Genomic DNA, 19,676 nt, shown 5'->3' with positions numbered 1-19,676 from the left:
GCGTGCCTGCGTCGTCCTGCTGGGGCTCCTGACCGGGGCCGTGGATGGCGGAACCAGAAGTCTGTGTGCAGACGGGCCCCACATGCTCGGACGTGTGGCCTCAGGGAGGAGGCGGCTTCAGCTCCGCCGCCTGACCCGGGCTCCGTCGCTCGCTTGCCCTCCCACCCCAGGCTTTGCCAGGCCACTTCCAGGAACTGCTCCATCTTGACTGTCGACGTTTTCTGGAGGAGAGCGGGATCTTTCTCCCACCCCGCGGCCGGGCCAGCTCCTGCGCCCGGCTCCCCTCGCACGCACTCAGGGCGCCCGCGTCTCCCACCAGCCCTCCCGCCCGCGGACGGAGCCGGCGTCCTCCCGGGGCTCGGCTGGCTTTCGGGTGCCCCGATCGGCGGCGCCGCCGCGGCCTGGCCCCGAGCGTGGTCGCCCGTCTCGGGGCCCCGCACGCTGGCCGGCCCCGCGCCGCTGCCCTCCTCAGCCCGCGCGTCCGCGGGACCCCGCTTCCCCGGGCGCCCGGCCCTCTGAGGCCGTCCCCGCGCTGGATGCGCAGTCCGGGAGGGCAAGGCCTGCCAGGCGCCCTCCCAGGTCCCCAGCGCCGGGAGAGGCCCAAAGCCACCGTCCGCGGAGTGGCCACCGGGGCCGACGGCCGCAGGCCGCGAGCAGATACGGTGGGGCCGGAACCCGCGGGAGGGGCCCTGGGCCCCGGCGGAGCGGAAAACAGACGGACCGGCCGCGCTCGCTCTGCCGGCCGCTTCCGGCGTCTCGCCCCGGCCTCCGCCCGCCACTTCCGGCGTCGCCGCCGCGGGCCGGGTAGCCGTGGAGCGGGACCGAGGGGCACGGTGCAGGCCGGGGGTGGTGGGGAGGGCGGCCCCATCAGCTCCGCGCCCGGGCGTGAGGGTTTTGGACCCGAGCCGGGAAGGGACGACCCTGGGCCGCGTGTCCTGCAGCCATGGAGGATGACCCGGCCGAGGCGCTGACCGAGCTGCGCGAGCGGCGGCCGGGCGCGTGGGAGCTGCTGCAGGTGGCGGCGGGCTCAGGCCTGGCCGTCTACGCCGTGTGGGCGCTGCTGCTGCAGCCCGGCTTCCGCGGCGTACCGCTGCGGCTGCAGGTGCCGGACGGGGCCAGGGGCGGTGGGCGAGGCCACAAGCGGGGGCGGAACCCGCATGGCTCCTGCGGGGTGGGGCCAGGGGCGGTGGGCGGAGCTGCCAGGGCGGGGCCTCGAGCGGCTGTGGGGTCCCGGCCGGGACTGCCCTGGGTGGAGGCGCTGAGCCCAGGTGTGAGGGGAGGGGCTGCAGCTGAGAACCGGCCGGGCTGTGGGTTGGACTTGCTTCAGGGGCGGCAGGACAGCCCCACGCTAAGAAAGGCAGCCCAGGAGACAGGCCCCCACCCCCACCCCCCCGCCCCGTTGATTGCGGTTTGGGGACCCGACCGGTGAGTACAGGAGCTGCTAGTGGACTGCCGCCGTCCCAGCTGCGCCTCCCTGCCCAGGTGCCGTACGTCGGCGCGAGTGCGCGGCAGGTGGAGCACGTGTTGTCGCTGCTACGAGGCCGTCCTGGAAAGATGGTGGACCTGGGCTCTGGCGACGGCAGAATCGTAAGGCTTGTGTGGGGGTGCGTCCCCGCTGCCCCTCCCGCCATCGCACCTCCCCGCCTCCCGCTCCCAACGCTCTCCGTGCCCACAGGTGCTAGCGGCCCACAGGTGCGGTCTCTGCCCGGCTGTGGGCTACGAGCTGAACCCGTGGCTGGTGGGGCTGGCGCGGCTGCACGCCTGGAGGGCCGGCTGTGCCCGCAGTGTCTGCTACCGCCGAGAGGACCTCTGGAAGGTAACCCGGGGAGTCCTGGACCCCTTCAGGCCCTGCACCTGATCTCCACGCTTCCTCTTTGGGCTTGACCACCCTGCTGACAGCCACAGGGACCCCATGCCCACCAGACCTCTTCCCTGGCTGGGGCCCCGGTCTCTGCTGGGGTGATCTCTTCTTGCAGGTGAGCCTGAGGGACTGCCACAATGTGTCTGTGTTCCTGGCCCCCAGCGTGGTAGGTCTGGGGTGTGCTAGCCCAGGGGAGGAGCTGGGGGCGGGGGCAGCCGTGTTCTGCTCAGCCCACCTGCCCTCCTGCTCTCTCTCGCAGCTCTCATTGCTGGAGAACAAGCTGCTGGCCGAGCTGCCCGCAGGGGCCCGTGTGGTGTCAGGGCGCTTCCCCCTCCCCACCTGGCAGCCTGTGGCTGTGGTGGGTGAGGGCATGGACCGTGTCTGGGCCTATGATGTCCATCGTGATGGGCCAGCTGGGCAGGCTGCCCCAGGACCTGGTTCTGCCTCAGTCCCCGGGGCCCCTGATTCTCAGGGTGGTTGACTGTTTGGACACAATAAAGACTCAGTGGACTGCTTCCTGACTCTTGTTGGGTGGAGGGCTGGGTGGAATGACCCCTCAAGCGGGGACAGTGGGGAGGACTCCATGCTGCCTGGGAAGAGTTTTGCTCTGAGTTTATCCAATGACCAGCTAGTGGCTCCGGGTCCTTGGGCGCTGGGGCTTGGCTGGAGGTGTGCCCCCAATTTTCCAGGGGTCCTCTGTACCCACCAGCTTCCTCAGCCTCAGGATCTCCTGCTTGTACCTGCTTGGAGAGGCCAGGCTTAGTCACCTGCATGGCCCTGGACAAGCCTAGTGTCTGGACCAAGGCCCTCGGGTCACACCCAGCCCACTTGCCCAAGAACCCACCTGCCCAGGTGCTGGTCCACGTACTCCTGTAGCTCGGAAAGTTGCTCCTCAGCCATCGTAGCCCGGACTAGCAGCTGTGCCCGCTCCCGTTCCAGCTCTGCCTGGCATGAGGGGAGCATAAGCCATGAGTCAGGGCACAGTGTGAGGAGGGGTCCCAACCAAGCCTTGCCCACTACCTGGGTGCCACGAGAGAACTCCTGGAGCTCCTGGCGGATCTGGGCCCAGGATGCAGCTTCCAGGCCCCTGTGAGGGGAGAGGAATGGGTGCGTGTGAGGGCCAGCATCAGCCCAGGTGCTGACCGGTGACCCTACTCAAGTTGGGGCACATAGATTGTTGTGGTGCCTGCTGGGAGCGAGTTCAGGCCAGCATGGGCCCGCCAGCCACTATGGGCCCTGCCTAGACTTTGGAGCCGTCTATGTGTTGGGGGCAGGGCAGCCCAGGCCCAGAGGGCCCACTCGTTGCTCAGGGAGGGCTAGGCCACAAGGCCAGCTTGCACAGTGGCCCCAGTGTTTGTAGGGATGCTGACGGGGGGGTCTCTCCCCATGCTGGGGACTTGTTTCCCAAAACCCTGGGAGGTGGACCTGTATGAGGCCCTGTCCATTGCATGGTTGGAAATGTGGAGGCCCAGAGGCAACGGCTTTAAAGGTCACCAGGTAGACTGCTCCTGCCCTGTCTTGGGGCTGGGGCCGGGACCTCTGCTGGCAATCCCACCATGTCTTCATCCTTGGGACCTCCACATCTCAGCTAAAATGTCCCTTCCTCAGGGCTGTCCCCAACCCTCTCATTCAAAGTCAGCCCCTCTCCCTTCAGGACGTCTCTTCACCCCAGGCACCTGGCTTTTCTACGACTAACTAGTGTCTCCCATACAGACCGAGACCCGAGGACAGACGGGCCACCTCATTCACTGCTGCAGCCGCACCCGGTCCAGCAGTTAGGGTTGGCATGATAAATGAATGACCAGCCCTGCGGGCACCCAACACCCACACCAGGGCACTCACTGTGGCTCTGATGTGCCCCCCTGGGAGGCTTCACCGGGTCCCTTCTGTGGGAACAAGAGCAGCATTGTAAGCCCGCTGGGCTGTAAAGGCTGCACAGCAGAGATTCAGTCAGCAGAACACAGCAGGCTGCTCAGAGACCCTAGGTTGGGGCTTTGCTGAGTCTGGGATGGCCCTGGGGTGAGTTCTGGGGGCCTGTGCCCCAAGGCCAGTGGGGGGCAGCAGGGAGGGGTCACCTGGGTCTGGAGCTTGTGGGGCTTCATCTCCAGCCTTGCCTGATCCTCCCACAGGTGGTCGAGCTCGGTGACCAGGTGCAGGGGCAGTGGCTCCAGGTCAGAGGTGGCTGCATCAAAGGTAGCCTTGGGGGTCCTGGATACCCCGTGGGGGTCTGCCAGCGCCTGCGGCACACTAAGCCACATGCTGGGTCACATAGGGCCACCCCACCCCAGGTGCCCATGCAGGGAGGGGCCCACCTGTGGGCGGCCAGCAGCTCCTCATGCCTACGGCTCAGATCTGCCAGGCGCTTGCGGTAGGCGCGAGCAGCCCGGGCCAGCTGTTGCTCACGGCTGTGATGTGCCGCCCGGATGTCCTCCAGGGTGGTCTCCAGGAATGTTCGAAGGGCTGCGGCTGTAGGCGCCTGACACGCACCATGCACATACTCCTAGAGGAAATGGGGAGGGGCTGGAGGCGGGGCCAGAGCCGCGGCAGGCGGGGCTTGGGTGGGCCACACCCCTCCCCCAATTCCCTCGTGGATCAGGTCGGGCAGGGCAGCGGCCGGCCCACGGGGTCTCCCTGCAGCGGTCCAGCACACGCAGGCCAGGCGTGGGCTCCCAGGGCCTCCCCGCCCGTGCTCACGGCCACGGCGCGGGCGCAGCGCTGCAGCCGGATGGCGTACTCCTCGTTTAGCTTCTTGAGCTGCAGCTGCAGCCGGGCGTTCTCGGCCTCTGCCTGGCGGAGCTGGCCGTGGCAGGCGGACAACACCTGCGGGAGGAGGTGGCCCTGAACCGATGTCCCGAGAGGTGGACCTCTGCTAAGCTTGTAGGACCACCCCCAACCGGATCTCAAAGCGGGTAGGGCTGGGCCTCACCGCAGCTTGTGCAGCCAGGCGCTGCCTAGCTGTCCTGGCCTCCTCTCGGGCTCCCTGCAGCTGCCGGCACAGGGCTGCCCTGCGGACACGGGTGTGAGGCTCAGCTGGGCCCAGGGCGGGGCACTCCCTCTGCCGCTTGGGAACAGCCGCTCCGTACACTGCCCTGCTGGGCCCTCCCCGGCCCAGGTGAGGCAGCCACTCACACTGGCGTCTCCAGTGCTTGCTCCCGTGCTCTGTGCTGCTCCAGTGCCTGCTTCACTTCTCCCTGCAGCCGTGGGGTGCACAAGGACTGGCCGGATAAGACCCAAAGCTCTGGATCCCCTGCACTACCACACCCCTACCCCAGGCCCGGAGAAACCTGGACAGACCCCCAGGCTAGGTGGCTGCACACTCATGCTGTTCCTCAGCTTCTGCTGCTCGTTCCCAGGGGTCAGGAAGTCCTGGGGCTGCACGTATACAGAATGGAGTGCTGGTCCCAGCCTCGCTGTTCCCCTACTACACCCCTGTTCAGTTCCCACCCAGCCCACCCTGCCAGGCCATCCACGCGCTCATTGTGACCTGAAGTCTGCGGCGGTCAGAGGGTCCCTGCCCATGGGCCTTGTGCCCGAGCTCCTGTGCCAGTGCCTGGCGGTGCCCTGGGTCAGCCTCTGCCAGGGCTGCACGCTCTCCATGCAGCTCCAGCTCTAGCACTCGGCTCTCCAGCCGCAGGACCTGCAGGGTGACCACGGTGAGCAGGTGCACCTGCGGGCCAGGCCACCCTTGGCAGGTCAGCATCCGTCTGGGCACACACAGGGACACACAGCACATGTGAGACAGGTAGGGCTCACAGACACGGTGTGGGTGTGCACAATTGCACCTGGACCCCTCACAGTGCTGGTCCTAGATATGCACCCCCCCCGGGCTGGCACACGTGGGCACACATCAGTGCCCACCTCACTCTTCAGCTCGAAGATTTCAGCCTCATGCTGCTCCCGCAGGCGGTGGGTTGTGATCTGCAGGTCGACGAGCTCCTTAGAAATCTGTGGGTGGCCAAGGGGAGAGGTGGGCCCTGGGGGACCCTGCAGGCGCCCTCCTCCTGCCAGCACTCCAGGGCCCCCACACCCACCTGCAGCCGCTGCTCCTCACTCAGCTCTAGATCTGAGGGAAGCTCTGTTTCAAGGCTGGTGGCCCAGGCTGGGGCACCCCCTGGGACTCCTGGCAGCCAGTCCTCTGCCTGTGGCAGAACCTGGGGAGGCACCACCATCCAGCCCCCAGGTGGGTCTCAGGCCTGGGCTGTGGCTTTCACTCCTATGAGCCACCGGCCATCCAACCCCACCAGGAGCCTGGCTGAGCTGGGGCAGCCCCTCCCACAGCCAGGATCAGCCCCAGGACTTGGGTACCTGCACCCCCCTGGCCTCTGAGGGGATAGGGAGGACCCCCCGGCCCCACTAGCAGCAGCATCTTGGGAGGACTCACATTCTCAATGGCCCGAGGGGGGGCCCCTGGCCTGGGGCCTGTGGCCGCCACACGCTCCATAGGGGAAAGGAACTCTTGGCCTGCCCCAGCCCAGTGCCGCCTCACCTAGTGGCCTGTTGCTGCGACACGGTGGCTTCTGTTGCCAAGGCCCCTGTTGGTCCCCGGAGATTGCCGGGGCCCCACCCATGAGGGCAGGCAGGGCAGTTCGGTGGTTAGGGAGGTGGGGGGAACTCTCTCAGCTCTTTCCATATATGGTGGCCATTTTTTCTGGCTTTCATTTCCTCATCTGGGAAATGTAGACCAGCACCCCTGCATTTATTCGGGGTGCAGATGGAACCAGGGGTGCAGGAAAGCGCCCAGCCTGAGGAGAAGGGGGAACGCGCGTCCGGAATGGAGCTGCCTCTGCTGTTACTGTTGGGTGCCCCGCCGTACCGTGTGGGTTTGCACACTCATTAGACCCCTTCTGTGTGCCTCTCGGCTCAGTGCTAGGACGGGCAGGCGAACAAACTGGACAGATCTCCGCACCCCCAGCCTGGAGGAAGGGGGTGCAGACGTCCCAGTCAGGGGCCAAGGGTCTGGCCCCAGCACGGGAGCCTGGAGGGCTTCGCGCAGGAGGCGCCATAGCGCCCGGCGCGGCGGGGCCGGACGTGCGCGCGACCCCCACCGGCACGCACGCGCTCCCTCCCGCGCACGCTCGCTCCCTGACCGTGCTGGCGTCCCCGCCGCGCGCAGGTTCCGGGCAGCCGGGCGGGGGGGACCGGGTTGGGGGGGGGGCGGCGCGTTCGGGGCGCGAGCCGTTAGCGGCGGCGGGGCTGAGCTACGCGCTCCGTCCAGTCCCCGTGACCGGCGCCCGAGGCCCGCCTCTGTCCCGCCGTCCTTCTGGCCGCCCGCGCAGCCGGCTGGCGCAGTCCGTGCGGGTGAGTGGGCGGCCGGGGAGGGGCTGTCCCGGGCCAGGGTCGCGCGGCGGCGGGAGGAGGCCTGGGGGCGGGGTCTGGGGGAAGGAGGCGGGGATTACCGGGGCCACGACTGGGGGGCGGAGCCGGAGGAGGGGGAAACTGTCGAGGGGCGTGGCGGGGGCGGGGGCGGCGTCCGCAGCCGCGGGGCAGCTTGAGCCTGGAGCGTAGGGTCCTCCGGGAATTCCCTAGAGCAGGGAGCGGGACTGCCTTTTGGCCCCCAGTGTGTGTGGAGCTGACCCCTCCCGCGCAGCCCTGCCTAGGTCTGGAGAGGGGAGCCCCCGCCCTGAGGCAGGGGCTCACAAGGCTGGAGGCCTCTTGGAGGAGGCGCGGGGTGGCTGAGCGCTGCGACCATGAAGGTCAAGGTCATCCCTGTGCTTGAGGACAACTACATGTACCTGGTCATCGAGGAGCACACGCGGGAGGCTGTGGCTGTGGACGTGGCCGTGCCCAAGAGGGTGAGGGCAGGCTGTGGGCGGCGGGGAGGCCGCTGCGGGCCCAGGCCCCCTCGGAGCAGCTCCCGGACCACCCTGGTGAGAGCAGACCCTTCCTGTTCTCCGGTTCCTGGTTATTGGGTGTTTAGGATTTCTTCATTACTCGGGTCTTCCCGAGGATAGGACTGCCTCTGGTCTCCTCTTTGCCCATCCTCTGCACCCTAACTGCTCCGTACACACGCGGCGCTCAGTAATTGCCTGCTGGACACACCCACCCCGTCCTGGCCTGCCTGGGGCGCTGTGCTCACCGGCCTGGCGCCCCAGTATGGGGGGAGCGGCCACCTGGACCGTCCCATCTCTCTAATTCCCGTCCCTTTCAGCTGCTGGAGATCGTGGGCCGGGAGGGGGTATCACTGACCACTGTGCTGACCACCCACCACCACTGGTGAGCATGGTCGGGGCGGGCCCAGGCTCCAGGGCGTCGCCCACCCCCACCCCGACCTGGCCTGATCCTACTCCCGCCCCGTCTGCAGGGACCACTCTCGAGGCAACGCGGAGCTGGCACGGCTGCGGCCGGGCCTGGCCGTGCTAGGTGCGGACGAGCGCATCTGCGCGCTGACCCGCAGGCTGGCGCACGGCGAGGAACTGCGGGTGAGCGCGCGCCCGGGAGGAGGGGGAAGGCGCCCCTGCCGCCGCCTAACCGGCCCGCTTGCCCCTCTGCCGCAGTTTGGGGCCATCCACGTGCGCTGCCTCCTGACGCCCGGCCACACCACTGGCCACATGAGCTACTTCTTATGGGAAAATGAGTGTCTGGACCCGCCCGCCGTGTTCTCGGGTACCAGCTGCGCTGCCCCCACCCGCCCCGCCTCCCTCTGATGCGGCTCCACCTTCTCTGACCCATCCTCCTCCTCAGGGGATGCCCTGTCCGTGGCGGGATGCGGCTCCCGCCTGGAGAGCACAGCTCAGCAGATGTACCAGAGCCTGGCTGAGACTCTGGGCACCCTGCCCCCGGAGACTGTGAGTGGCTGTCCCTTCCCCTCCCTTGGATCCAACCTCACTGCACAACCCACATGCTCTGGACCTGCAACATGGTGTGGGAGGGTGCTCGGGAGGGGCCAGGCCAGCCAGTGAGTGACCCCCCTGAGTGCCTCCTTTCTCCAGAAGGTGTTCTGTGGCCATGAACACACGCTGGCCAACCTTGAGTTTGCGCAGAAAGTGGAGCCCTGCAATGACCACGTGAGGGCCAAGCTGTCGTGGGCCAAGGTGCGGCCATTCCTTCCCTCAATGGCGAGGGCTGGCAGGTGGGGGGAGGACTGGGACCCAGGAGGGGCACTGCAGGGGGAACCAGCCATGACTGGCCCAGGGTGCACTGTCCAGCTGAGGCTCCTACCGGTGAGGGGAGAGGTTGGTAGCTTTGACAGGGAGCTGGGCAGCCTATAGGACTGGGCTGCAAGTGCCTGCCCTCAGGGTCCAGGTTGGGGCCAGACTGGGCCTGGGGCTGAGCCGAGCCGAGCCGCCTGGAGCCCTCAGACAAGGCCATGACAGGGCCTGTGTCATTCCAGAAGAGAGACGAGGACGACGTGCCCACAGTGCCGTCCACCCTAGGCGAGGAGCTCCTCTACAACCCCTTCCTGAGAGTGGCGTGAGTACTGGCCCACATGCTGGGCTTTCCTGTGCCAGCGCATCTCGGGAGGCCCTGTGCCCTCCCCAGGGGCCACGCTGCAGAGCCAGCTGGCACAAGGCCGGCTATCATCCTTGGGGTCTCCCTGGCAGTCATTTGGACACTAAGGGAGGGGTCGGGGGACCAGTTATTGGCCTGACTGGCACTGGGGAGAGGCTGCTCGTTCAGCACTCTCTGCCAGTGCCCGCCCAGCAGTTGCCCGAGCCCCCATGGCGCCTCTTTCCCCACAGAGAGGAGGCCGTGCGCGAGTTCACAGGGAAGGCGGCCCCGGCAGAGGTCCTGGAGGTGCTCTGCAGAGAGCGGGCGAGCTTTGAGCGGGTGGCCGACCCGCTGCAGCCACAGGCCCAGGCTCTCCTGGCGCTGCAGTGGGGGCTCCTGAGTATGCCCCGACAGAAGTGAGCCCCGTGTGGACCTGCCGCGGGGTCAGGTGGTGCATCCCTCCTCCCTTGACCCTCGGGTAGACTGGGCCCACGGGAGGGTCATCTCTGGAGCCTTCTCGGCCCTGCCCAGCCGGCTGCCCAGCCGGCTACCCAGCCTTGAGGATGGGCACTCGGGCACTTGTGGCAGTGGACACGTGGGGCTCCTCCCTGGGCCAGTGTGAGCCCCAAGACCTGGGTGTTCAAGAAGCAGCCTAGTGGGGTGCATGGGTTTTCTGAATTTTGAATAAAGCTTTGCAAGGCGTCTTTCTCAATGTTGGCAGACGCTCCAGGAGAGAAGCCGTTTTCAGAGTAAGGCTCCTTTATTAAAATCCGAGCCCAAGGTGTCTTCCCCCTGCCGCTGTAAGTGGGGACCCAGCTGTGGATGTAAGACTCAGCTGGAGAGACCACTGAGGTCTGCTGTTGAGAGCCTGGTTTCTGCCTAGAAAACACAGGTTCTCAGGCCTCAGAGCCCAGAGCTTCCTCACAGTGAACACCTGGCTGCAGGTGGAGGGGGCACCCCATCCCCAGGTGGGGTGTCATGGCTGGTATCCCTTTCCTGCCAGTGTCCTCTCAGCACAGCAGGGTTCTCCATGCTGGGCTGTAAGCTCGACCAGCCCAACAGGTCTGGCCCATCACTGCCCTCCACACCACAGCTTCAGGGGTGACTCTAGAAGCAGGGGGTGCGGAACCTACTTTTGCTCTGCCTTAAGCCCCCCACGGCACTGGCTGAAACCCTCACACACATGGGCCACCAGGACCAGGAGTGAGGGCACTGCCCTGGGTCCTGAGCAAGGCTCGGGTACCCCGTGGGCCCTCTGGCCTCCTGCAGCAGGGAGTGTGCGTGAGTGCAGGCTAGAGACCACCTTTACCCGCTGTGGGTCCTGAGTCTCGTTTCTACGCGGGTTCCAACGTGTCCCTGCAGCTCGCCTAGCATCCTGGGCACGAGCCCTGCGGTCTCGGGGTGTGACTTCATGCTGGAGACCCTGTGCTGGCCGTGGTGGGTCCGGCAGACCCTTAAGGCTTCCTACCACCTGATGCTGAGGTTGGAGCTGGCCTTTTCCACTGCATGGTAGCTTGTGTGCAGCAGGCGGCTGGCCCGCTCCGAGCCCTCGCCCTGCAGCCAGCGCCCGTACAGCTCCCGGACCCCAGGTGTGTCCTCTGGCGCCTCTGTCCTGACCATGCCGTACAGCCTCTCAACGTCCTGGAGAAGCTCCTTGCCAGCCGTGTCGGGGGCCTTGAGCTGGCCTCCACCATTCAAGCAGCCTGTAGCGGAGCAGGACGGGCCAAGGCGACGCATGGGGAGGGTGCTGGCGCACCGGGGGTCCCAGTATGGCCCCTTCCCGCCACCCCCACACCCTGTGTGAGAAGAGGCCTGTGCAGCTACCTGCGGGGCAAGCCATGACCTCCACATAGTGGTACGGGCAGCGGCCACGCTTGAGCTTCTGCACCAGGTTCTGGATGTTGCGGAAACCATAGGCCATGGCAAAGTGCAGCAGGACCCGGCCCTCCCGCTCCAGGGTCACTTCCTGGAAGTCCTTGTTCCTGAGGAGGGCACAGTCCAGGCTTGTCCACACAGCATGCCCAGGTTCCCTCCTGGTCCCCACCCCAGCAACCTCACCCGGTCCCAGGTGGGACAGTGATGGAGGGGGAGGGTAGGAAGGTCACTTCCACAAGTTGGGCAGGTGACCTCACCCCCAGCCTCGGTTTCCTGATCTGCAGAATGGGAACCTCTCCTTCCTGGGATGGCCTCAAGGTGCGCCAAGGTGAAAGCCCCCAGCGCTCCCTCCAAGGAACGGAGGTGTCATGTCAGGACTCTCCCTGTGCCTGGCACACCACCGTGTCACCACTGCCTCTCAGGGCTCGGGACCACTGTGGTGTGGAAATGGGACACTGATCCCTACGATGAGGAGACCGAGGCCTAGAGAGCTCTACCCATTCATGCGAGCCAGGGAGGAGGGCCCAGCTCCTGCCCAGTGCCAGAGGGTCCACGCGAAACCCAGCTCGCCACCCTCCACCAAGCCCACTTCAGAGAGGGGACCCAGCCCCCAGCTCCAGCCCTTCCCACTGACCTCAGGGGTCTGTAGGTAACCTCAGTGACGTGGACTCCAAAGAGCTCCCAGGCCGCATGCCGGAACACGTGCTCCAGGTAGCCCCCTGAGCCCCCGCCCCGGTGGCTGGTGGGCTCCTGGGCAGATGTGCTGCTGCACCTGGGGAGGGGGGTGCGGCTTCAGGTGACAGCGTGGCTGCTGTCTGCAAGGCTTCCAGACCTGTCTCTCACGCTTTGGGCATTTGCTTTCTAAGTGGGAAACGACTCAGAGACCCCTGGGGCTTTGTCAGTGTGTCAGGAGGCAGCTCAGGCGGGAGAAGGACTGTCCCCTCCATCGAGTCACCTGTTCTGGGGAGCTCAGACCTGTATGAAGTTGGGGTCAGTTCTGATAACCATCAGTTGAGTGTCCGTAGGCCATCTTGTGAACTCGACCACCTCTGTGGACACCAAGACAGACCACAGAGCAGACGTGGAACTGACCAGAAGGAAGCCGTGGTGGGGAAGAGGAAGCAAGGGGCACTCTGAGAGCCAGGGTCTGTCTGGGGACACTGACCACACCCACATTCTCACTTCTGCCACCCGCCAGGGCACCTTCAACCCCCAACGTCTCAACTGTCCGAACACCAGACATAGATACTGCTCCTCCATTGTGGCAGGTGGCGACTCACAGACTGTCCAGGGGTGCTGGCTCCAGTGCTGACAGCGAGACCCCTTCTTCATGCAGCAACTTGAAGACTTCTCCTGCCATGAAACCACAGCACAGGTGCCCTTCAGCTGGCATCTCGATATAAACAGGGACAACAGAGAACACCCACATCACCTGCATCCCTAGCAACCTGTAAGCTGGCCCCAGAGGCCCGGACGTCCACCCCTGGCCTGCGGGTGGGAGAGAACCCAGCCACAGAGCTGAGGAAGAAGGACTCCACTTCTGAAGACCTTCAGGAGAGCTGCCCTGCTCCCAGGACCACAGCCTGCCCTCATGGCCACATGACGGGGTAGACACATCTGTCGCCAGGGCACTTCCGCAGCAGTGCCCCACAAGGTGGACAGGGCACTGTGTGCATGCGGGGTGACTTTTCCCTGACTGTCTGGGCTCCCAGGTGTTTATTTCCCTGTCTTTTAAGTATTTAGGAGACTGTGCAGCTGCTCAACTCAGAAATGGGGTGACCAGGATGAGCCCAAGGGGCTGATGAGAATCGCCGCCCCTCTACCCGTGCAAACACCAAGGTAGGGCCAGGGTACCCGTCGGCCACAGGTCCCCGAGACAGCAGGACAGCTGTGAATGCTGACCTGGCTCCGGGGGCGGTGGGGAAGGTGCGTGGGTGAGCCCCGGGGCTCTGGCCAGGGGACGGCAGCTCCAGCCAGAGCCCGTGGGCAGAACCCGGGCGACGCCACCCTGTGCCCTGGGCTTGGGGCCCACACCAGAGGTGCGGGGGCTCGGCGGTGGGACCCACCCGTCGTGATGACACAGTCCACGTCACGAGTCTGGTGCTCCTGGCTGAAGAAGTCAGGCCTGGAGGCCTCCAGCTTCTTGTCATAGCAGGGCATCACCGTCACGTGGTAGATCTTGTCGGCGCTCAGTCGCTGCACGGAGAAACGCGGGCACACGGGTCACCGCCTGGCCCCAGCAATCATGGGGTCCTGCTGGGATGAGGCGGGGGACCTACAACGTGACTCTGTGTGGGTCTCTGGACACTGCAGATCTGGGCTTATCTCTCCCGACAAGGATACTCAGTCACTCCCAGCGGGCGTGCTCCTGTTACCTGCTGCTGGGCGAAGAAGTCCTTGACCAGCGAGCCCATGACCTGCTGCGGGGACCGGGCCGTGCTCAGGTGGGGGATGATGAGGCTCCCGTGGGTCTTCTCCGCATAGCAGATCCAGCCTGAGGCCGACATGGAACAGACGGGGTGGTCACAAACCGCCTCTCACCGTTCGGCAGTGACATGACAGTCTGGGGGTGGACCAACTTGTACCAGGAGTTAGGTCTCATTAAAGAACCTTCCCACTCTCTTGTCCCCGTCACATGTGTTCCTGGTATCCATGTGATGGCCGTCTCAGGGAACTGACACGACCACAGGTGACTCTCAGGGCAGCTCCTTCTGTGGAAGAGGCCGTTCTGGGCCAGCATTTCTAGCCTGCTCTGGCAGAGCCCTCTCTCTCTCCCCAGCATCCCCCACCCACGTGCAGCTGTTGGTGTCATTCAGCAGCGTGAGCACACCTGGGCAGGCGGAAGTCAGCACGGGCAAGGCCTGCTTGGAGTCGGCCTGTCCTCGGAATCGCCGCACGAACTCTCGCTGGCTTTCGAGGAGACTGAAGCTCCTCGAGAAGGCAGTGTCGAACACATAGTGCGCCCCTGGAAGGCAAGCACCCACCTCACCCCCGAGAAGGACAGCTGAAGCACAAGGCACTGCCGACCACGCCCCTGGGAGCAGGGGCTCTGCCCTCCTGTGGTACCTCAGCTGCTCCACAGAGGCCCCAAGAAGCCCGAGGTTCTAGAGCATCAGAGGACACACTGCAGTGTGGACAGCTTGGGGCTGCCCAGGAAGCTCGTGTGTGACATCCGGCGTCCTTCCTCTGCCTCAGTGGCTGCCGGGACCAGGCCACACCCCACATGGCGCCCGGTTTCAGCCTGTGCCGGGGCTCACCCCACGTCCTCCCAGCCCAGCTCCGGGCACACAGGGGTTAGCCACAGTCGATCTGAGCTAGAACCCCACTCAGACCTGGTAAATGCATATTGATGATGATAATTTTAAAACAACATAAGGAGTGAGTGAATTCTAGACCCTGGAGAATGCAAAGTCAGAATTCAGATGGTTTTCTCTTAAAAGGCACTGCACTCAACTGTCACATCGAAACTTCAAGCTGAAGTCAAACTCAGCTTTGAGTTTGCATTGAGTTTCTGACATGTTTAAGTTCAGTGACTCGGAAGTGTGAAGAGCTCCCCCAGACGCCCCCGTGCTCTGAGCTCACCCGAGAGTCCGCGCCTACCTAGTTTTTTAAAGAATGCAGTTAATTTCCTGGCGGTGTCTGTTGGATTCAGCTGAAATCTCGCTGCCAGCGATGCTCTGGACTGGGGGGAGACCGAAATGACAACCAGCCTCTGCTGACCGGGCACCGCCATCTGCAAAGCAAGGGGATGTGCGCTTACTCTGCGTGTTTTCTCCGGATTCCCAGTGGGCAAGAGTTGGCAAGAGCATGCCCCAGCTCCATGAGGGCCTGTCATCTTTATGCCTGACACTTCAGTGTCACAATACTGACAAGTAATTCACTGTGATGATAATCCCAATGACGAGACTTAAAAATGTGGGAGTCACCTGGAGACACAGGACAAGTGGCACCAGGAGATGAGTTGCCCTTGACAGCATGAATGGAGGGATTGATGTTAGGTTAAAGCAGAGTCTTGAAGCCCACCTACCACTTACCTTATTGGCATCTAGAACTTTCCGCAGCTCCTCGTGGCTCTGCTGAGTGATGAGCACGGTCTCTGCTGAGGTGACACAGCCACTGCATGCCAGGCAGTCGTCTAGTGAGATCTTGGCCTTCTCCAGTTTCCGCGTCCCTCCGTCCTGGAACACGAGAACCTGGTACACAAAGGGCCCCTCTGCACGAGGACATGGAGCTCTCAGGATAACGGAGCCTTCGTTCTCTCGCTCACAGCACCAACAACCAGCGTGGTAGCTGGGTGATTTTACGTGCCACTCAGTTTACAAAAATGAAATAGTTATTACATTCTAGATTCTCATAGCATCATCAGATTCTAACTTTGGTACAAATTCGGCTGGCACATCAGAATGGTATTAACAAGACTTGCTGTCTGCCGGGGGTGGAATGTAGGAGTTAAATCTGCAGAGAAGCAGCTGACTCGCCACAGGGGTCCCAGAGGGGTCGCTGGCCCCCAGGCTGGTCATGGGGCCATGGGGACAGGAAAACGCCAAAGGCCAGGCACTACAAGGAGGAGGAAGAAAAGGGCGGGGGTGAGGGTGAGAGAAGAACGGAGGGAGGAGCCGGCAGGAGCCTGTGACCCGTGGCTTTGCCTGCCCAGTGCCCACACCTGGAGGAGCGAGGCAGCAACAGTCAGCAGACTCGGCCAGACAGACGCAGAACGTGGTGTTCAAGTCGGGCCTCCAGGCTGACAGTGACTCTTCTTAGAAGCCAGTGATCCTGGCCTGAGCCCCTCACTCCCTCTGCAGACGCAGGAATGGTCTGAGCCAGGGCCAGGCGAGCTGCAAGGGCCCAGGATGCGACAAGAGGGCTGCGGAGACTGGAACTCCCTTCCAGCTGGCTCACTAGGCCTGCGCTTCGCACCAAAGCCACAATTTGAGCTCAACATGTATTTTTAGAGTCAGATCAGCCTAAAGGCCCAGACTGCGATGCTGCGCCCAGTAGGCGGCTGATGTGCTTCTCAACTTCCCTCCGAATCAACCAGCGCTGCCCTGGACAGCGGGGCCCACTGCAGCCCCCACCTCCCCTGGCTTCCTTCATTCGTGGGACCCCTTGTGAGGTATCTTTTCCCTAAAAAGGCTCCAGTGCCCTGTGCTGCACCAGGCTCGGGCGGGAGCCATGGTGTGCTGCTGGGTTGATGTTGGGTTAAAGCAAACAGCCAGCTCTCTCCTGTGAACACTCAATCCCACCGTCCAGCCCCGCCATGAGCCATCCTGCAGCTACTCCCCTGCTCAGGAGGGCTTCCTGGGCCGGGTGTACCCAGTGCCTGTGGTCCATGGGATGGCACAGATGTTCTTGAAGGTCCAAATCGCAGACAGTTGGGGTGAATTTTAACACCATTACATCAAGATCTTGTCATTGCTTAATTATACAGGAAGTAGGTGTTCATTAAGAACAAGGGGTCTGAACTGGGAAATCTTACACAATTAGAACTCAGAGAGAGGGAGAGGGAGGGGAAGATAGGAACCGCCATCTCTGCAAAGAGAGAACCCTCTGCAGAATAAATCAAGCTCCATGTTCAGCCTCTGGGGCATCCCCAGGCTCCCATCCCTGCCCTCCCAGGCTCCCCGATGGCCAGTGAATCTGATCAGTGAGAAAGGGCTGGGAGGCGTGCGAGGTCTCATGGTCACTGTGTTTGTGTCTGAAACGTGTCTGACATTTTCTGAGCTGGAACTTACCTGACTGACTTGGAAGTAACTCCCGTCATCTTCGATGTGGATCTTTGCCAGGCCACTTCCCAGCCTCTTATCCACCTTCACGGGCTTGATGCAGTCCTGGACCAGAAAGAGACCCTGATGCCACCACCACGAGGGATGAGGGCTTGGCCCTGACTCCTGTTCCTGCCACAGAAGCCGTCTTAGCGCTATTGCTGCTTGGCCCGCGGCTCGGGCACAAGGCACACGCGCTAAGACCTGTGGGTCGCTCCATATGCTGAAGTCAGATGAAGACTAACCCGCCTGCAGAAACCACCAACCTCGACCTTCACCCTTTCTTAGGGTAACAGAAGGTGTGGCCACCACAGGGAGAGCCCGTGGCCAGTGTTACATTGGCTACTGAGAGGAAGCCAAGGGGTCAGCAGGAATGCTTTACTTGGAGGCCACCTCCCTGCCCAGTGCCCCAGAAAATAAATCCATTTCTTTCCCCACCTCACTGAGCTCTCGCTGTCTCTCATCATCACTAAGAGGAGCCCGTGGGCCACTGCCTTCCCAAAGATTACAGCCCCAGAAGGTAGGCCCGGTGGAGGCCTGTCCCAGCTCATCTCTGCCCGCCACGCTGCGGCCAGCCCACCCCTCTTCCGGGGACCCTTCGCTGTGGCCCTCAGCCCCGCCCTGCACAGCTGGTGGCACTGATAGGCAGGTGCACCAGATAAGGGCGACACCCGCTGTCAAGTGTGGCTCTCCTGCCCCTTCAGGGACAAGCTCTGCCTCCCCGAGGGCAACGGCAAGGTCGCCCACCTTCCTGCGCGGACTGGGCCCTGGCTGTGGCTCCGGCGACCACCTCCCAGCCTCGGCGGCTGAGGGCAGCGCCCCCAGCGCCGTCTACACGGAAGGACCTGGCCCAGGGAAGCCTGGCGGGCTCTCCAGCACGCTCCGAGCCTGCCGCTGCCCGGCTGGGTCACTGGCGGCAGCTGCTCGTGTCCCCACCAGGGAGGGCGCGGCACTCGGACGCGGTCCCCTGGGGCGGCGTGATGACCTCTCCTACTGTCCCAAACCCCGTCCTGGCCTCGCCTTCCCCGGACGCCCGTGACCCGGCGGGGGTCCCGGGTTCCGGTCCCATTTCTCGGGGACGGCACTGAGGCGGGAGGGTCTCCCACCTGAGACGGCCCGATGAAGTCATCCAGGTCCGTCAGCTGCAGCGCCCCGCTGAAGGGCGACGCCATGGCGGCCACACTGCCGCCGGCCGCCACGCGCAGGGGTCGCCAAACGGCGCAAAACGACGGGGTTGTTCCGCCACGCTGCCGGAAAGCGCCCTGCCCGGCGCATGCGCGTCTGGCCCCGTGGCAGGGCGTCTGGAGGGTGCGCGCCCCCTGCTGGCGGAGCCAGTGACCTCCCGCCTCTCGCCTGTCCCGCCTCCTGCCGGGCGGAGGGACCGCGGGGACAGGAGTGAAGCTCCCTCGCTCCAGAGCTCACCTGCCGGCCCGGTGTGCGGCCCCGCAGTCCCCGCTCTGGGAGCTCGCCGAGGCAGCGGCCCTGCTTGGCTTGGCCCCGGACGCAGCCAGGATCCCAGCACGGCGCCGGGCACACGTGGGCCGTTTCTGTAGAAGAGGAAGGAGATGCAAGTGACAGGGGTGGGAGCCGATCCCGCCGCCCAGCGCGAGCCCAGAGCTCCTTCCCTTCCCCACATCCCTTCTGTTATTCTGGAGACCAGCCTGAGAAAACTCTACTTCCATATAAGATTTTATGACCTGAAACAGGACCCCTGCTTGGTCAGACCCAATTCTTGAGCGGTTAAAACCGTGTCCTATTTAGTTATACATTTAGTGACCATTTCTTAGTGGGGCTTCCAGAAAACTCAAGTGGTGGAGTCTAGCATGTGCCTGGTCCCCACCTGGGCCCAGCCCTGGCTGGCTCAGCCCCAGAATGTGGGCCTCACGTTTCTGAGGGCCCAGCCCGGCCTGTGCTCCCACTCTTCTTGGGGTTCTTGCCCTGATGTCGACTCTACCTGGTGACTCCCACACCTACCTGTGGGTTTACTGCGAGGTCCCCGGACGGAGGCCCACCTGCTGACGTGGCCTCCTCAAGCCCCTGCAGCTGCTCCTCTTGGCTCCCAGAAAAGGACCTTCTTTCTCAGCAGTGGGGAGGACTTTCCCCAGCACCTGCGCCAGGTGGGCTTCCAGGCCCCACCCGTCCCCTTGTCCTGGCAATACCTGAGTGAGGTCTGAGATCTGAAGAACCCACTATTGATTAGAAGTAGATGAACACAAAATAAACTTAGTTTCGCTGAAGTGCCCCAGAGTAAGTTTACAAAAAATTTGTGAGACTAACAAGTGCCTTTGGGATTGGGGGCAGGATGAGAGTCAGTTAGGCTGGGCTGATGGGGAGGATTTATAGCAGAGGGGGCTCCGGCTGGCTGGGGGGCAAAGGATGGTCCCCATTTAGGGGGCTGGGGAGGGTTCTCCCAGTGCTGGAGGGGAGAGTTGACAGGTAGATATGCCGGGCAGATTTCAATCTTTCCTCCCCCAGGACCCAAGTCTGTAAGAGCAAACCCAGTGGAGCGAAGGTCGGGCTGGACGGAAGGTGGGAACAGCCCGACTGTCCACCAGTAGGTGAGTGGACGAGGAGGCGTGGTCTGTCCACACCCTGGAATGTCAGTCGGCCGCGAAAGGAGTGAAGCTCTGACATGTGCTACAACGTGAATGAACCTCAGGAGTCACGCTCAGTGATAGGCCAGTCACAAAATGCCACATGGTGTCTGATTCCGTTTCTATGAGATGTGCAGAGTATGCAAATCCATAGAG

General features: G+C 63.8%; 4 protein-coding genes across 9 annotated transcripts; 2 read left to right on the top strand and 2 right to left on the bottom strand.

The window, feature by feature from the left end:
• The first annotated feature begins 861 nt into the window (after positions 1–861).
• ANTKMT (adenine nucleotide translocase lysine methyltransferase) lies at positions 862–2,375 on the top strand. The gene is made up of 5 exons (XM_058570465.1): positions 862–1,102; positions 1,483–1,587; positions 1,676–1,816; positions 1,977–2,027; positions 2,121–2,375. The coding sequence occupies exons 1-5, from the start codon at positions 944–946 to the stop codon at positions 2,340–2,342; spliced, it is 678 nt and encodes a 225-aa protein (XP_058426448.1). The 5' UTR covers positions 862–943; the 3' UTR covers positions 2,343–2,375.
• On the bottom strand, positions 2,297–6,879 carry CCDC78 (coiled-coil domain containing 78). Its single transcript, XM_058570466.1, has 12 exons — positions 6,243–6,879; positions 5,893–6,012; positions 5,720–5,806; positions 5,346–5,498; positions 5,177–5,239; positions 4,991–5,052; positions 4,788–4,866; positions 4,556–4,681; positions 4,174–4,361; positions 2,882–2,948; positions 2,706–2,806; positions 2,297–2,601 (listed from the first exon to the last, which is right to left on the bottom strand). Exons 1-12 carry the CDS (start codon positions 6,300–6,302, stop codon positions 2,490–2,492), a joined length of 1,218 nt encoding a protein of 405 aa, XP_058426449.1. The 5' UTR covers positions 6,303–6,879; the 3' UTR covers positions 2,297–2,489.
• A 474-nt stretch (positions 6,880–7,353) lies between these two features.
• Positions 7,354–9,828, top strand: HAGHL (hydroxyacylglutathione hydrolase like). 3 transcript variants are annotated; one of them, XM_058570461.1, is made up of 8 exons: positions 7,354–7,653; positions 8,010–8,074; positions 8,163–8,280; positions 8,356–8,464; positions 8,543–8,646; positions 8,794–8,892; positions 9,192–9,271; positions 9,541–9,828. In XM_058570461.1, the coding sequence occupies exons 1-8, from the start codon at positions 7,549–7,551 to the stop codon at positions 9,707–9,709; spliced, it is 849 nt and encodes a 282-aa protein (XP_058426444.1). In that variant the 5' UTR covers positions 7,354–7,548; the 3' UTR covers positions 9,710–9,828. The 3 variants fall into 3 exon arrangements, with proteins under 3 accessions (XP_058426444.1, XP_058426443.1, XP_058426445.1); XM_058570460.1 differs by having other exon boundaries at positions 8,791–8,892; XM_058570462.1 differs by lacking the exon at positions 8,794–8,892.
• A 12-nt stretch (positions 9,829–9,840) lies between these two features.
• On the bottom strand, positions 9,841–18,122 carry CIAO3 (cytosolic iron-sulfur assembly component 3). 4 transcript variants are annotated; one of them, XM_058570445.1, is made up of 11 exons: positions 18,033–18,122; positions 16,897–17,052; positions 15,199–15,342; positions 14,765–14,897; positions 13,995–14,129; positions 13,540–13,658; positions 13,231–13,360; positions 12,445–12,517; positions 11,799–11,936; positions 11,114–11,271; positions 9,841–10,992 (listed from the first exon to the last, which is right to left on the bottom strand). In XM_058570445.1, the coding sequence occupies exons 1-11, from the start codon at positions 18,096–18,098 to the stop codon at positions 10,754–10,756; spliced, it is 1,491 nt and encodes a 496-aa protein (XP_058426428.1). In that variant the 5' UTR covers positions 18,099–18,122; the 3' UTR covers positions 9,841–10,753. The 4 variants fall into 4 exon arrangements, with proteins under 4 accessions (XP_058426428.1, XP_058426430.1, XP_058426429.1 ...); XM_058570446.1 differs by having other exon boundaries at positions 9,842–10,992; positions 16,897–16,992; XM_058570448.1 differs by lacking the exon at positions 18,033–18,122 and adding an exon at positions 17,674–17,745 and having other exon boundaries at positions 9,842–10,992; positions 16,897–16,992.
• Between the last annotated feature and the right edge of the window lie 1,554 nt (positions 18,123–19,676).

The sequence above is a fragment of the Diceros bicornis genome, chromosome 26, assembly GCF_020826845.1.
Source record: "Diceros bicornis minor isolate mBicDic1 chromosome 26, mDicBic1.mat.cur, whole genome shotgun sequence".
Classification (NCBI taxonomy): Eukaryota; Metazoa; Chordata; class Mammalia; order Perissodactyla; family Rhinocerotidae; genus Diceros; species Diceros bicornis.
Note: the sequence above shows the minus strand (reverse complement) of the source record. Positions and strands in the feature narration are given on the sequence as shown.

Coding starts and splice junctions, on each gene's coding strand:
- CCDC78 (XM_058570466.1), bottom strand. CDS start 6,302: ATGGAGCGTGTGGCGGCCACAGGCCCCAGGCCAGGGGCCCCCCCTCGG. Junction 5,053..5,176: donor AGCTGAGGAACAGCATGAGT/GTGCAGCCACCT, acceptor CCACGGCTGCAG/GGAGAAGTGAAGCAGGCACT. Junction 4,867..4,990: donor CAAGCACTGGAGACGCCAGT/GTGAGTGGCTGC, acceptor CCGTGTCCGCAG/GGCAGCCCTGTGCCGGCAGC.
- CIAO3 (XM_058570445.1), bottom strand. CDS start 18,098: ATGGCGTCGCCCTTCAGCGGGGCGCTGCAGCTGACGGACCTGGATGAC. Junction 14,898..15,198: donor AAGTTCTAGATGCCAATAAG/GTAAGTGGTAGG, acceptor CTTGCTTTGCAG/ATGGCGGTGCCCGGTCAGCA. Junction 13,361..13,539: donor ACTTCTTCGCCCAGCAGCAG/GTAACAGGAGCA, acceptor TTCTCCGTGCAG/CGACTGAGCGCCGACAAGAT.
- ANTKMT (XM_058570465.1), top strand. CDS start 944: ATGGAGGATGACCCGGCCGAGGCGCTGACCGAGCTGCGCGAGCGGCGG. Junction 1,588..1,675: donor GCTCTGGCGACGGCAGAATC/GTAAGGCTTGTG, acceptor CCGTGCCCACAG/GTGCTAGCGGCCCACAGGTG. Junction 1,817..1,976: donor GCCGAGAGGACCTCTGGAAG/GTAACCCGGGGA, acceptor CTCTTCTTGCAG/GTGAGCCTGAGGGACTGCCA.
- HAGHL (XM_058570460.1), top strand. CDS start 7,549: ATGAAGGTCAAGGTCATCCCTGTGCTTGAGGACAACTACATGTACCTG. Junction 8,075..8,162: donor CTGACCACCCACCACCACTG/GTGAGCATGGTC, acceptor CCCCGTCTGCAG/GGACCACTCTCGAGGCAACG. Junction 9,272..9,540: donor AACCCCTTCCTGAGAGTGGC/GTGAGTACTGGC, acceptor CTTTCCCCACAG/AGAGGAGGCCGTGCGCGAGT.